Source organism: Microtus oregoni, unplaced genomic scaffold (genome assembly GCF_018167655.1).
Source record: "Microtus oregoni isolate MIOR12 unplaced genomic scaffold, Mior012 000002F_ref0000024, whole genome shotgun sequence".
NCBI classification, from domain to species: domain Eukaryota; kingdom Metazoa; phylum Chordata; class Mammalia; order Rodentia; family Cricetidae; genus Microtus; species Microtus oregoni.
In genome coordinates, this window is record NW_024543061.1 from 77066406 (window position 1) to 77081443 (window position 15038).

The following is a 15038-nucleotide window of genomic DNA, read 5'->3' on the forward strand; positions in this document are numbered from 1 at the left end:
ACAAGTTCAAGCTTGTTGGAGCTTGTTCTTTGTGGGCCCTGGGGATAGAACTCAGGTCCTCAGGCTTGGCAGCAAGGTCCTTTCCCTGCTGAGCTATTTTGCTGGCCTCTTGTTGGTCATTTTTGAGCTCCATTTATACCCCGTATCAGAAAACACTTTACAGCAGCGTTGACCTCAGCTGGTAACTTTCGTATTTGTCCTGCGTTTCTCTACTCTCTGATTAGGTTTGAGGTTCACCTTAGTTTTGATTCCCTCGTTTCTCCTCATCCAGGCCGCATGGCTTCTGAAAGCTGTTACGTTTATAGACCTTACCACACTTTCCGGGGATGACACGTTTTCTAACGTTCAACGGCTCTGCTACAAAGCCAGATATCCAATCCAGGAAGACCTCTTGAAAGCCTTAAATATGCACGACAAAGGTGAGGAGCTTTGAAGTGTGGCTGCATTTTTCCTGGTTATAGTGGTAATGGTCGGAGCCGGGGACTAATGTTCACCTGATGCGCTGTGTGTGGCACCACATCCCTGGTGGATTTCTGCTCCCGTGTGCAGACAGAGCACTGAGATTCCTTCTTCAAAAACCGAAGAGATTTCAAGCCATGGATTCAGGTCAGATTTTGCACCTATGAATTGAAGTTGTTGGCTGAGTTTCCTCAGTTGTTCAGTTTGGGAGCTTTTCTATCTAATGGCCGAAATACAGGCTCTGAGTCCCTAGCCAGTCAGTGATCATATCCACAAATTAAATGAATGCATTTGAGAATAAAATGCAAATGGGAAGTACTGTGTATTAGGTAAGAACTTAAAACAAAACAAACTTGAAACAAAAGAAACTTAAAACAAAACCAGAAACCAGAAACTTCTGTCACTCCCAGTGTACATGAGAGAAATGTTGAAAAGCTGCCCTGAGTTTTGAGCTTTCAAATTTGAAACATGGAGGAGCCTGAGGTGGAGGGGGTGGTAATGGTGTTGATCGTTCTATTTTCTTTCTTTTAAAAGGTTTATTTATTTTATGTATATGGTGCTCTATCTGCATATACACCTGCTTGCTGGAAGAGGGTATCAGATCCCATTTTAGATGGCTGTGAGTCACCATGTGGTTGCTGGGAATTGAACTCAGGGCTTCTGGAAGAGCTGCCAAGGCTCTTAACTGCTGAGCCATCTCTCCAGCCCCAATCTATTTTCTAAGTAAGAAAACCAAGACCTGGAAACCAGGAGGTGCTGCCAGGGCCGTGTGTGTTGTCACTTATCGAGACAGTTTTGGGAGGCAGAGTTCCTCTCTATAGATGCTCCTTGTCTCTGGAGTGCCCACCTTCTGTGCGTGCAGAGAAACCTGCCGAGCTAGCCCAGTGCAAGCATTGCAGGTAATTTCTGGGCAATTAGTAGACCTAAGCGACTCCATCACTTTAGGAAACTGTTTATTACATTTCTTTTCAAGTGACATTAGAACATGACCTTTTTAGAGCTAGCGATGTAGCTCACTGTTGAGTACTAGAGGCCCTGACTTCCACCTCCAGTGCTATAAGCAAAGCACAAACCACACACACCCATCTTTTTATAGCACTAAAGTAAGACATTTTTTATGGGATCTTATGTTCCTTGGTTTTGTACTAGCTATTTGGATTTTTGAAACTGTCATTTTATTCTCTCTTTCTTCTTCCCTCCCTCCCTCCCTCCCTCCCTCCCTCCCTCCCTCCCTGTACTTCCTACTTGCCTTGTACAGGGTTTCTATGTAGCCCTGGTTGGCCTAGAATTCATTGTGTAGACCAGGCTAGCCTCCAGGTCATAGAAATCTGTCTGCCTCTGACTTCTGAGTGCTGGGATTAAAGGTGTGCACTACCACTGCCTGACTACAACTCTTATAAAAGAAGACATTTAACTGGGTCTGGCTTACAGGTTCAGAAGTTTAGTCCATTATCATCACGGTAGGAAGCATGGCAGCATGCAGGCAGACACGGTGCTGGAGAAGGAGCAGAGAGTTCTACATCCAGATTGACAGGCTGCAGGAAGAGAGAGACACTGGGCCTGCTTGAGCATCAGAAACCTCAAAGCCCCCCTCCCCCCTCCAGTGACATCTTTCTCCAACAGGGCCACACGTATTCCAACAAAACCGCACCTCCTAATGGTGCCACTCCCTGTGAGTCTATGGGGGCCATTTTTATTATTTTCATTCAAATGACCACAGGATCTTTGTGTTTCTTATAAAAGAGGAAGTATAGACCCCATTTTATTGTGCTACCCTGAATTTCCTTTGTATTTTTCTTCATGTGCTGGCTGTTTGAATGCCATGTAAAGCTAGTTTTTGTTATGTGTATGAAATAAAATATTTTTAACTAAGTAGACTGTGCTGTGGGACAATGATCTTGTACCTTGTAAAGATTTTGTCACTTGTATTGGCTTAATAAAGTGCTAATTGACTAGTAACCAGGCAGGAAGTATAGGTGGGACAACCAGGACAGGAGAATTCTGTGAGGAGAAAAGGCTCAGTCTGCAGTCATTACACATACACAGAGGACACATGATGAAAGTGCCTCATTAATAAAAGGTATCAAGACATGTGGCTAACACAAACAAGAATTATGGGTTAGTGTAATATGTAAGAGTTAGTTAATAAGAAAGCCTAAGCTAATAGGTCAACCAGTTTATAACTAATGTAAGCGTCTGTGTGTTTCTTTGGTACTGAATGGCTGTAGGACCCAGCAGGACAGAAACCTTTGTCAACAAATGGCACCAACGTGGGAAACTACATTCATATAAAACCTGAGAGAGCTTGGGGAGTAATTCTAGACACAAAAGAACAGTGTTAAACACGGCTTCATGTTAGCAGCATTTTCTCGGGTGAGCTGTGTTTGCTAGAGCCAAGGGCATCTCATCTAAGAGAGGCTTCCTGACTCAGCTTTATCTGCAAAACCCTACAGCTCTTTTTTTGTAGTTAAAATCTATTATTATCATCATCATTATTATTATTATTGAATTCTACATTTTTCTCTGCTCCCCCCCTTACCTCTCCCCTCCCTTTCAACCCTCTCCCAAAGTTCCCACGCTCTCAATTTACTCAGGAGAGTCTTTTTCTACTTCCCATGTAGCAAAAATACTCAATAATAAAATACTGGTAGCTCTTTTAAGAGGCCCCACCATCAAACACTTAAAAGGTGTTTGTGAATAGCCAACAACATGCTTTTTGGTGGTGGCAGGGACCTTGAAACTCCTTAGAGTTGTGGCAATAAATTCCCTCCAGTACCTTTGCTATGAAGCTTGACTCTCAGAAAATTAAGGAATGGGGTGGATCCACTTTAATCCTAGCCATATTGATTACCAAATTAAAGACTCATGTGGTCAGAAAAAGAGAGATATATAGCAAAGATAGATTCAGATAAGGAAAAAAAAATAACCTCTAAGCGGTTTACAGTGTGTTTAAAAATATATGTAGACTTGGGAGAGAAAAGAAAAAGGATAAACTCTTTAAAAAAAAAACAAGAAAGAAAGAGAGTAGTTGGGTGTGGTGACACACTTTTAATCCCAGCATTTGGGAGGCAGAGTCAGGTGGGTTTCTGTGAATTCAAGGACAGCCTGGTCTACAGAGTGAGTTCCAGGACAGCCAAAAATACACAGAGAAACCCTCTCTCAAAAAACCAAAAATTAAAAATAAAAATAAAAGAAATAGAGTTTAAAATAAAGCCATGTAAAGATGGAAAATAGACAAAAAATCTGGATACTGTAGGTTTTTGTGTTGTCTTTGGATTGTCTGATGGCTGAGGAAGGAACAACAGCTGTTAAAAGACATTTGATTATAAATGCTGCTGGATTAATCCAACATATATACTTTGAAAATGCTTTGACTTCAAAATTTAAGTTAAAAGATATGTTACTTTGGAGAAGAGGTTTTGCTTTTCGTTCCACAGGAAATGAGAGGCTGTGGATTCATTCTGGGTTAAGAAAAATTAGGTTTGATCAAGGAAAATCCCCTGAAAAAAATCTCCGATAAGAGCAGGTGGCCCAGATGATCCACCATTTTAGAGGACCTCTGTTGGAGTTTCCTCCGAGTTCTACATCCAGAACAGCTTCAAGACTGCTGGATGAGATGATCAAGCTTCACAGAATATTCCAGTCAGGATTTGACCATAATCCTAAATCTTCTTTAGGTCCCCATAAGATTATCAGTACCCTCAATCAGCAGAAAGTAGCCTAGAAAACTATGCCCACATTCCCAATAAATGGATTGTGAATGTTTGTCTTTGTTTAGAGCATTGGTTACAAGTTGTTATGTATATTGGTCAGGAATAACAGCAAAACAAAGGAGATTAGATTCAGAGTTTTTGTTTTAGAAAAAAGGGGGGGAAGTGCTGTGGGACAATGATCTTGTACCCTGTAAAAATTTGTTACTTGTATTGGCTTAATAAAATGCTGATTGGCTAGTAGCTAGGCAGGAAGTTTATGCAGGGCAACCAGAACAGGAGAAGTCCGGGAAGAAGAAAGGTTCCATCTGCAGTAGTCACCCAGACACAGGACACAAGATGAGAATGTCTCACTAATAAAAGGTACCAAGCCACATGGCTAACACAGATGAAAATTATGGGTAATGTAGGATATAAGAGTTAATAAGAAGCCTGAGCTAATAGGCCAACCAATTTATAATTAATGTAGACCTCTGTGTATTTCTTTGGTACTGAACGACTGTGGGACCAGGCAGGACAAAAACCTCTGACAACAGACTGCTTAGAAGTTGGGAGGAAAATATTCGAATTATGTTAAATAGCCTCAAAGAATGATGTCTCAACTTTTCTATGACTAGAAAAGTCAACAGTTAGTCTGTGTTTTCAGGAGCTAGAAGAAAAAGCAAAGGAGAAAGTTTCCAGGGGCGAGAGGACTTAGGAGAGGAACTTGCTGTCAAGCCTGATGGGTTAGGATCTGAGTTTGATCCCTGGAACCCACATGGTGGGAAGGAGAAAACCAACATTTGTGAGATGTCCTCTAACCTCCACATATTTGCTGTGCCCTGTGCACAACAGAAGATAAATGTCAAAAAATTAAACTAAATCCTTCCATTTGCTGCAGCCGTGTGGGCAGAGTCTTTTCTCCTCTCATTTGATCTTTGTCAGTTTTGTCCAAGGAATGATAGTTCAAGATGTAGTCTGAGCCGAGCTCCATATTAAGTGGCTGCTACGCTCTCCCCTCTTAGGCATCACCACGGCTGCCGTCTGTGTTTATCCCGCCCGGGTATGCGAGGCTGTGAAAGCCTTGAAGGCCGCAGGCTGCAACATCCCTGTGGCATCAGGTAAGACTTGCGGTGACTTTTACAAGTTCTTTAGCACAGCCAGGATGCAGTGCCCTCCATACTGTGATCGCATTGACTTCATATCTTCAGTTGTGTTGATCCATGATTTTAGTATGGATTAAAATTACATAGGAAAGGGAGACATTAGAGTAGGCATGGTGTCACATGTGTCGAATCCCGTCGCTTCAGGTGCTGGGGGGGGGGGCAGGGAGGACTGTGAGTTTGAGGCCAGTCTGGGCCACATAGTGAGATCTCAAAAACAATCAGGCAAAAGACCCCAACCCCAACCCTTGACATATTAGGTCCTAAATATATAGAACCATGTCTCCATTCCTAAGGAAATCCTTCCTTTTATGAGGATCATCATACTTATAAAGTCATGGTGTCAGCGCTACCATGCATACACACATGTCTATGCATTCTGTTGTATGTATGTGATGTAATGGTGATTGAACAGGGAATATTTCCCTAGAGTAAGAATGCATCCCAGCATCAGTGATCGTTGCATTGGGCCTTGAGGGATGAGGAGGAGCCGATATTGTTGCCAAGGCCGGGATTGATCTTTAGGTAGGAGCTAGCAAATGTTCAAAAACACATTCGGGGAACAGAAAGGCTTATAATTGTAGGGTCTAAAGGCAGGATGGGCTGGAGTGGAAGGGGAAGCTAGGGAAGCTGCTGATATCTGGTGGCATGGGGCTCTGTTCGGATGACAGTGTTAGCTCTGCAGGGCTTTAAGCAGAGCATGACATGATCAGTCTCATGCTGCAGAGTTAGCTGATATCAGAAGAAAAAAACCTAGAAAAGTATGGCATGAGCTAGTGATGTGGGAGTGTCATATATCAATCTGTTGATTTCATTGGTTAAGTAATAAACAAACTGCTTGGGCTCATAGCTTAGAACATAGGTGGGTGGAGTAAACAGAATGCAGAATGCTGGGAGGAAGAGGAAGTGAGGCAAGACGCCTCAGACAGAGACGGACAGCTCTGCTCTCTGGAGCAGAGACGCCATGCTCCCGGCTCCTGGGCAGACACACGTGATGAAGCTCCAACCCAGGATGGACTTACGCTAGAATCTTCCCGGTAAGCGCACCTAGCTGTGCTACATAGAATATTAGAAATAGGCTAGTCCAGGTGCGAGAGTTAGCCTAGAAGAGGCTTGATAGAAATGGGCCAAGCAGTGATTAAAAGAATACAGTGTCCGTGTAATTATTTCGGGGCATAAGCTAGCCAGGCGACCGGGGTGCTGGGAATGTAGCCCCGCCGCTCTTATCACTACAAGCTAGGGAGAGAATCAATCCTCAAAACCCACTAGTGAAGGGCCACTAGTGAAATAAAGGTGCTTCTTGCCAAGGCTGGCTGCCGAGTTGGATCCCTGAAGCCCACACAGTGGAAGGAGACAGCTGATTCTGGCCTTACTGTGCATGCGCACACACACATTAAATGAATAAATGAAAAGTGAACAGACCGTAAAAAACCCAGTGCTTGTGTCTGTTGTGGCCTCTACACTGTATAGATGGACAGATGGACAGATGGAGACAGATGGAGACAGATGGTATTAGATTCTAGTTTTTAAAAAGGCTGCGAGAATGTCCTGGTACTTTAACAATCTGAGCCAGGTATGGTGGGCATACCTGTAATTCTAGAATTTAGGAGCCTGAGGCTAGTTCAAGGCCATCCTGGGCTACATGGAAAGACCATGTCTCAAAAAGAAAGGAAAAGAAAAGATAGAGGAAAAGTTTATAAAAATCAACTACTTATTTTATTAATGAAACGTGATTACTGTATCTTCTTTTAAGATTTTTTTTTAAAGATTTATTTATTTATTATGTATACAACATTCTCCCTCCACATACGTCCACACACCAGAAGAGGGCACCAGATCTCGTTACAGATGGTTGTGAGCCTCCATGTGGTTGCTGGGAATTGAACTCAGGACCTCTGGAAGAGCAGCCAGTGCTCTAAACCGCTGAGCCATCTCTCCAGCCCCTTCTTTTAAGATTTATTTATTTTTTATGTTTGTGCTTGCATGGGTTCTAACAAATCAGGTTCCTAGGAGCACTCACAGGAGCCAGAAGGCATTAGATCCTCCCAAATAAGTCACAGACAGTTGCGAGCCACCATGTGGGGACTAGGAGCTGAAGTTGGGTCCTTTGCAAGAGCAGCCGTGCTTCTAGGCACTGACAGTGCTCCAGCCCCTGTGCCACATTGTCTATAGCCTGTTTGGGAGGATTGCCGATGTGTTTGACACCTGTCCCTTTGTGGTCCTTCCCTTCCCACCATCTCCGTGCATTTACATACAGGGCAATGTTTGGCCTACCATAGCAGACCCGAGGAGTTTACACCTGTAGGATGGGACAGTAGGTATGGTTAGGATCAGAGATGGGAAGGCTGGGGGAAATTTTTTTTCTACTTCTCAGAAACATAGGTGTGTGTTCCTTCTTTGTTCTTTCATGCTGACTCGGCCCTTTCCTGAAGTGACAGGTTCTTATCCTCCCCTGCAGTGACAGGTTCTTACCCTCCCCTGCATGCAGTGACAAATTCTTATCCTCTCCCGCAGTGACAGGTTCTTATCCTCCCCAGTGGTGATGGGTGCTCTCCCTCCCCTGCGGTGACTGGTGCTCTCCCTCCAATGCAGTGACAGGTGCTTTTCCTCCCCTGCAGTGACAGGTGCTCACTCTCCCCTGAGGTGACAGATGCTCACCCTCCAATGCAGTGACAGGTGCTCACCCTCCAATGCAGTGACAGGTACTCACTCTCCCCTGAGGTGACAGGTGCTCATCCACCAATGCAGTAACAGGTGCTTTTCCTCCCCTGCAGTAACAGGTGCTTTTCCTCCCCTGAGGTGACAGGTGCTCTCCCTCCAATGCAGTGACAGGTGCTTTCTTTCCCCTGCAGTTATAGGTGCTCACCCTCCAATGCAGTGACAGGTGCTCACCCTCCTGTCTGACTTCACCTTGCTGGCTGCTGCTGGTTGTGTTAGATATTGCAGGGAATCTGTTGCTCTAGTTCACTGGGTCCACTCATTAGTACGTGGAAATCAGATCGGGGCAAATGGGTAACTCCGGGCAACCAGGTCTACTCAATCAGTGTCCGTCTTGTAAAGCCCCACCAATGGTTTTATTCCTGTCAGCTACCACAGTTAGTTTGATGCTAGTTACTAAGTGTGCTGTGCAAACATCCCTGCAGCCACTGAACTTCTGGTCTCCCAGAGAGGCTCACGGTATCATTTCCCCTATAGCGGGTGGACCCTCACATTCTGCCCTGCGTATTGTCTTGTGTTGCGCAAGTGATGTTAAAACCGTTTATGTTTTCCTCTCTAAATGCTGTATTTTCGAACTGACCAATTCAAGTTTGTTTTATTTCTCTGTTTATTCTCCCCCTCCCTGTTTCCTTTCTTTTTAATCTTTCCCAGTGGCCACCGGCTTTCCAGCTGGACAGACTCATTTAAAGACACGGCTAGAAGAGATCAGACTGGCTGTGGAGGACGGAGCCACCGAAATTGATGTGGTCATTAGCAGGACCTTGGTGCTGACTGGCAAGTGGGAAGGTGGGTGCAGGCACTTGCTCCCAGGCGCTCCAGCCCCTCCTGGTGGGTCAGGCGGGGATCTGGAAGGGAGGCAAGTTCCAGGTCACAAGTCAAAGGTCAGAGGAAACAAGGCTAAGAGTATACCTTTTGAGGCCCTTCTTAGTCTAGGCCATTCCCTGTCTGCAGAAACTTAGGTCTGTTTGTATAATTAGTAGCATAGTTATTTCATGCAGTATAACCAGTTTAAAATTTATTAATTTGCATCTCTTTTGAGAGAGTTATCACTATTCTGTACTGTTTAGTTATTCAATACATAAATCATTCCACACAAACCTTCTAAGCAAGACTTACTTGAGAATAGTTGGGGAGGTCACCCTTTCTGCTTTAATCTTTGTGGACTTTGAGATGTACGCTATTAATGAAATTATTAAGTATGTTTTTACTACCATAAATGTTATTGCATATTCATCTTTAGGGTTAGTATTTTACTGCCATGCCAGGCTGTAATAAGAGAATGTCATTCCAGTAACAGGATGCTGTTTTTACAGTGAGGTATGAAACAATCAAATGGATTTTACTTATTCACACACACACACATATGAATATATATATAATATATATATCTTGTTTCCTAAAGGTGAGAATATTAATAGTAACTAAAATGAGTACAATGTACTCTGAAAAAATTACCATAGCAAGAAATTTAACTAACATTTTAAATGGAACTAAATTAATATCAAGATAATATATTATTTCTTGTTAGATGTACATATCAAGTAAAATTAAAATGCATATTTTCAGTATGGAGGATCAGCGGGGGGTCACTGTGAATTTCTTTTTTATTTGTGTGTGTGTGTGTATGCTAGGGCTCAACTGTGGAGATCAGGGGGCAATTTTTGAGAGAAAGTTCTCTTCCATGTGTGTTCTGGGGAATCACACTTAGGTCATCAGGCGTGGTTGTTGGCATCTTTACCACCTGAGCCATCTTGCTGGTCACTATGTGTCACTTGACTGAGATGTGTGGATCTGATAGCTGAGATGGCTTTAGCGGCTAAGGGACAGGTAGCACATACAATGTGGACATATTGGACAAAGATGTCCCACATCCAAGGCAGGACAAAATGGGGCAGCATGAGATTTCACCACCGGTGCCATGTAAAGCTGAGGAATTGCTTATTTCTGGAATCTTTCAGCTAGTAATTTCAGACGTAAGTTGATCCCTGTTTGCTGAGACTACAGATATTGAAAGCAGGTCTGAGAGAGATGACGATGTTTGTCTGTTTAACCTAACTCCATCATTCAGCACCTGTGAACCATTTGTTAGGAAGTGACAGAGATTCAGTCAGCGAATTACACGGTGCTCAGGAGGACGTGTTTAAGAGTGTTGTGCCAGAGACCTTGACCGGTGGCATTGTCCAGTTCTGAAGCATGCATGTCTACTACCATAGTAGGGTCCTCCCATCATCTCAGGTGATTTCTGGAGGTCCAGCCTTCACACCTCCTCTTCCAGGGCAGAAAAGAAGGGCCTGTCCCATCTGAAAATCTCCACACCCTGTTTATTGCATCCTGCAGCTTGATCTAGTTCACTTATGTGGCCACCATAGGTGTCAGCAAGTGAAGTTGGAAAACATGGTTTCAGCTTGGAGCGTTAGCTGCATTTCATAGTCTTTCCCATCATCCCCCATCTATCCATCTATACTACCATTATTGACAGCTCACAATCATAGTCTTTCCCATCATCCCCCCATCTATCCGTCTATACTACCATTATTGACAGCTCACAATCATCTTTTTTTACTTGTGCCCCATTTCGTCTTGTTGCCGACATGTGCTTTGGGTATTCTCAGTTCTTCTGAAAGGTCGTATTTTATATATATTCTTGTTCCCGTGTGTTCTGCTGACCTGCTTTTGGTCACGGATTTCAGAGCTGTGGATAATGTATATATGTGTAGTAGTTTAAATTAATGTGGAACTGTATGTCCTTATGTCTTCTAGAAACAGGTGGAGACGTAGATGTGTAGTTTATAACTTGTGCTCTTGTCTTTCAAGTTCTACTAATTGAAAAATAAAATCCAGTAGGAAATGGGTTTTGATGTAGTTGGTTATCCTTTAACAGACTTAGGGATGGCTGTTTTTGAGATAATAATTTCCCCAAAGTAGGCGTTTCCACAAAATATAATAACACATTTTTGTCCTAGACCACACTTTTCCATTAACTTTTTTTTATGGTGTTAATAACCTCTTGACCCAAACCAAATTGAAAAGGAACATTTAATGCTAGAAATTCATTTCTAAATAGAAAGCAGCAGTGGCTTAAGCCTTTCTCCCATTGCAGTATTTTGTCTTCGTTTTGATTCTCGGCGTGATTACTCGCTGTGTTATTCACTGCCCTGTTTTCAGACTAGGTGTTTACTGAATTAGGAGTTCCATAGTAGTTTTGTGGAAGGTACTGGTGGGAATGCCCACCAGGCTCTTACCTTTCTATGTCTTGGGCTCTCTCCCCCATGCTCTTAGTTTTGCAGGTTATTTTGTGTGTTAGCTGCTTTTCTCATTACCATAACAAATGCCGGTGAAAGCAGCTCAAGGAAGAAGTGACTTGACGCACAGTCCGAGAGATGGTCCATCGTGGCAGAGGGATCACAACACATTCTAAAGTTATGATTCTGAGATAGATGGATGCAATGTCCACCTCACTCTATCCTTTTAAATCAGTCTGGGACCCCAGAGGAGGGCTCCTGCCATCCGCATTCAGGGTAGTTCTCCCCTCAGTAACTTAAGCTTGACCTTTTCTTACAGATGTGGCCAGATGTTTCTTTCTAGAGTGATTCTAGATTCCAGCAAGTGGACAATAAAGATGAACTGGTGCACTTTGTAAAGCACCACAGAAATAGACCTAGCCATTTAGAATGCCCCGACTGCGTCTCATGGCCCAGAAGTCGATAGGTCCACCTTGGGGCTCTGAGCTGTGTGAGGAGACTGCATATGAGCTCCCTGTGTTAGTCCACACTCTGTTGTTGTGAAGAGATGCCACGACCATGGAAACTCTTGTAAATGAAAGCGTCTCATTGTGACTTCCTGTAGTTTCAGAAGTTTAGTCTGTTGTCATCGTGACAAGGAGAATGGCGGCACACAGGCGGGGTTGGTGCTGAAGTTGTAACTAGAATCATCTGGATATATGGAAGTAACTTCATCTGGATTCCAAGTCAGCAGAAAGAGACAACCACTGGGCCTGGCTTGGGCTTTTGAAACTTCAAAACCAACCCCCAGTGACACACTTCCTCTAGCAAGGTCGCACCTACCCCAATAAAGCTACACCTCCTAATTCTTTTAAATAGGTATGGGGGCAAGTTTTTTTTTAAAGCTTCTTTATTGAATCTTTGGGGGTTTCACATCATGTACCTCAATTCTATTTACTTCCTGTTCCCTCAAGCTCCTCCTCATGCCTGTTTCATCCCCCATGAAAGAAACCAAAACAAAAGCCAGAACAAAACAAAACTCCCCAGTAAACCAAAACAGAACAAAAACCATATAAGAAACAGAAAAGCCTCTGCTTCCGCTTCTCCTCTGACTCTCCGTCACCTCGTCATCCGTCCTGATGGCACTGGAGGCTTCGGTGTATTATTCAGTATACCCCTTTGTTCCATCAGCTTGACTGGCAACTGTTATCTGGTTCGAGGCCATCCTCACTGGATCCTCCCTGGAGCTCTTCTGGGGTATCCTGTGTCTTAGAGATCTTGCAGGTATTGTTCTGCAGGACTGCACCCTTCATGAGCTCCAGCAGGACCTAGATGGAGTAGATGCTGGGGTGGATCAACCCAAGGTCCAGTTGTGGACTTGGGTGTTAACCTGGCAGGTCAGATTGAGCCACTGGGGCCACCCACCTTGGGTGCAGTGGCGGAGTCAGCTCCCCTACATGAATGCCCCTCAGGGTATGTTCATCCTCACTTGTGGTGATGGGTAGGGCTCTCCCAAGTACAGGGGCCAGCTCTCTTATTGTAGTGGCCAGCGAGAGGCAAGGCCAGCTTTCCCAGGGCAGTGAAGGACGTGACTGGTTCAGTATAGCCCTCTGATTTCATCTCACATGATTCCTAAAGCCTCCTGAGGTGACACTGGCCACAGACATCAACACAGACCTCAGCTTTAACTGGACCGTGGACCCAGACATGACCCTCGGCAGCAGCTTAGGCCCGAACAATATCCTTGCTCTGCGTGTCTGCATGGCCTTCGATGGTAACAGGAGCATGGGACATCAGGACAAACCCCGACTGCAGTGGGGTCATGTAGGGGAACAATTCTTATTCAAACCATCACATTCCCATTCTTTTTTTTTTTTTTTAAAGATAGATGTATGTATGAATGTATGTATACAGTGTTCTGCCTACATATATGCTTGCGGGCCAGAAGAGGGCACCAGATCTCATTGCTGATGGTTGTGAGCCACCATGTGGTTGCTGGGGATTGAACTCAGGACCTTTGGAAGAGCAGGCAGTGCTCTTAACCACTGTGCCATCTCTCCAGCCCCCACATTCCCATTCTTATCTTCTTGTTCCTTTTATTTATTTTCTTATCTACATCATTATGTATATGTATCACATGCATGCCTGCTGCCCAAGGAGGCCAGAAGCAGGCGTCAGATCCCTTCTCTACCCTGTAGAGAGCCATGTCCAGTTACACTGTCTTTCATGTTGGCTACCAGACCTCTGGGCACTAGCATCCTCATCTGCCTGGCTGTTCTGTGTGCTCTCGGCTCCTGTCCACCTTCCTCCTCAGCAGTCTCACCGTCATTTTCAGAGAAGCAGAGACTCAGAATCAATGAGTCCTCTTGAAATCAGGGAACCTAGCCACATGGGAAAGGCATGCATTAAAATAGTGACCTTTCTCTCCATTAACAATTTAATAAAAGAATCTTATTTAGATTTAGTGTTCTCTTGATTATTCAGGATGATTTTGTTGGTGGTTGTGTTGTCTTGAGTGTGGCGATGCAGTCAAGAAATAATGAAATCCCTGAGGTGATTCACCCCAACTCGGGCAGTGCTGACTGCTGTGGTCTCTATTTATGTAGTGCTTTTGTCCAGTTCCACCCTTGTCCTTGTGGCACGATCTTTTCTGTTAAGCTTCTCCTATTAGCCATGTTTAGCTCATTCATACCATCCTGTCCTGACACTACTTTCTGGCTCCTGCTCATGCTGACAAAATGTTTATCTGTTTGTCACCTGGGTCAGAGCAAGGAGGCTCTTGTTGGCTGTCAGAATTACCTGATGAGCATTTCCCCAGCTCTCAGTCCAGCTCCCTTCTGTTGTGGAATAGAATGTTTGTTTAACCACTTAAAGGTATGTTGCATTTGTTTGCCTTTGTAAAGATGGGTTGCTGTTTCACCTTGCCTGCCTAAAGCACCTGATTGGTCTAATAAAAAGCCAAACGGCCAATAGCTGAGCAGAGAAGGGATAGGTGGGGTAGGTGAACAGAGAAAAGAAGGAAGCCAGCCAGCCCCAGGCCCAGCCAGCTAGGGGCTAGCCCACCAGGGGCCAGTCAGGCAAGGGGCAGCCAGCCAGCCATGGAAGTAGGAAAGCAGAATTGATGGTATGTGGATGAAGTAAACAAGTCTCTGGGCAGCAGGTAGATTAATAGAAATGTAGACAGAGTTTCTCTATGTCTCGGCAGCCACTCCCAAATAGTCACACTGAGACTTACTATTTATAAATGCTGAGCTGATAGCTTTGGCTTGTCTCCACCCAGCTCTTACAACTTAAATCAACCCATTTCTATTAATATGTGTGCTACCCTTAGGCTTGTTTACCTCATCTGTGAATGTCCCATGTTGCATCTTCTGCATCTGGCTTGCAACTGCTCTGATTCCACCCTTCTTCCTCCCAGCATTTTCTCTTTATTAACAATGAAAGCAATATATATTTACAGTGTACAAAGATTGTTCCATAGCATAGGAATGGGTTAATTTAATTTAAAGAAAAAAGCTAGCTAGAAAGAAGTGTAAACTAAGGCTGAGCATTTGTAATTCATAGTAAGTCTCTATGTTATGGTCCTCCTACGCCCTTCCCACACATTCCTGGGCCAGTTCAGGTACAGTCAGAACTGAGGATGGATGCAGTAAGAGAAGAGACTCCTGGTCCTGTGAGAGTCTCCCGAGGCCTCTGGTGTTCTTAGTGTCAGTAATACTCCTGCACTGTGCTTTATGTACTATGAGATATATATGTATGTGTGTAAACACACACATACAGAGAGAGAG

The 15038-nt window shown here is 44.1% G+C and overlaps 1 protein-coding gene across 1 annotated transcript in view; it reads left to right on the forward strand.

The window, feature by feature from the left end:
• Dera (deoxyribose-phosphate aldolase) overlaps window positions 1–15038 on the forward strand; it is a 95046-nt gene that overhangs the window by 24505 nt on the left and 55503 nt on the right. Inside the window, exons 3-5 of the mRNA XM_041639363.1 lie at window positions 272–419; window positions 5174–5269; window positions 8681–8815. Coding sequence (XP_041495297.1) covers window positions 272–419; window positions 5174–5269; window positions 8681–8815 — 379 coding nt within the window. The remainder of the gene's footprint in view (window positions 1–271; window positions 420–5173; window positions 5270–8680; window positions 8816–15038) is intronic.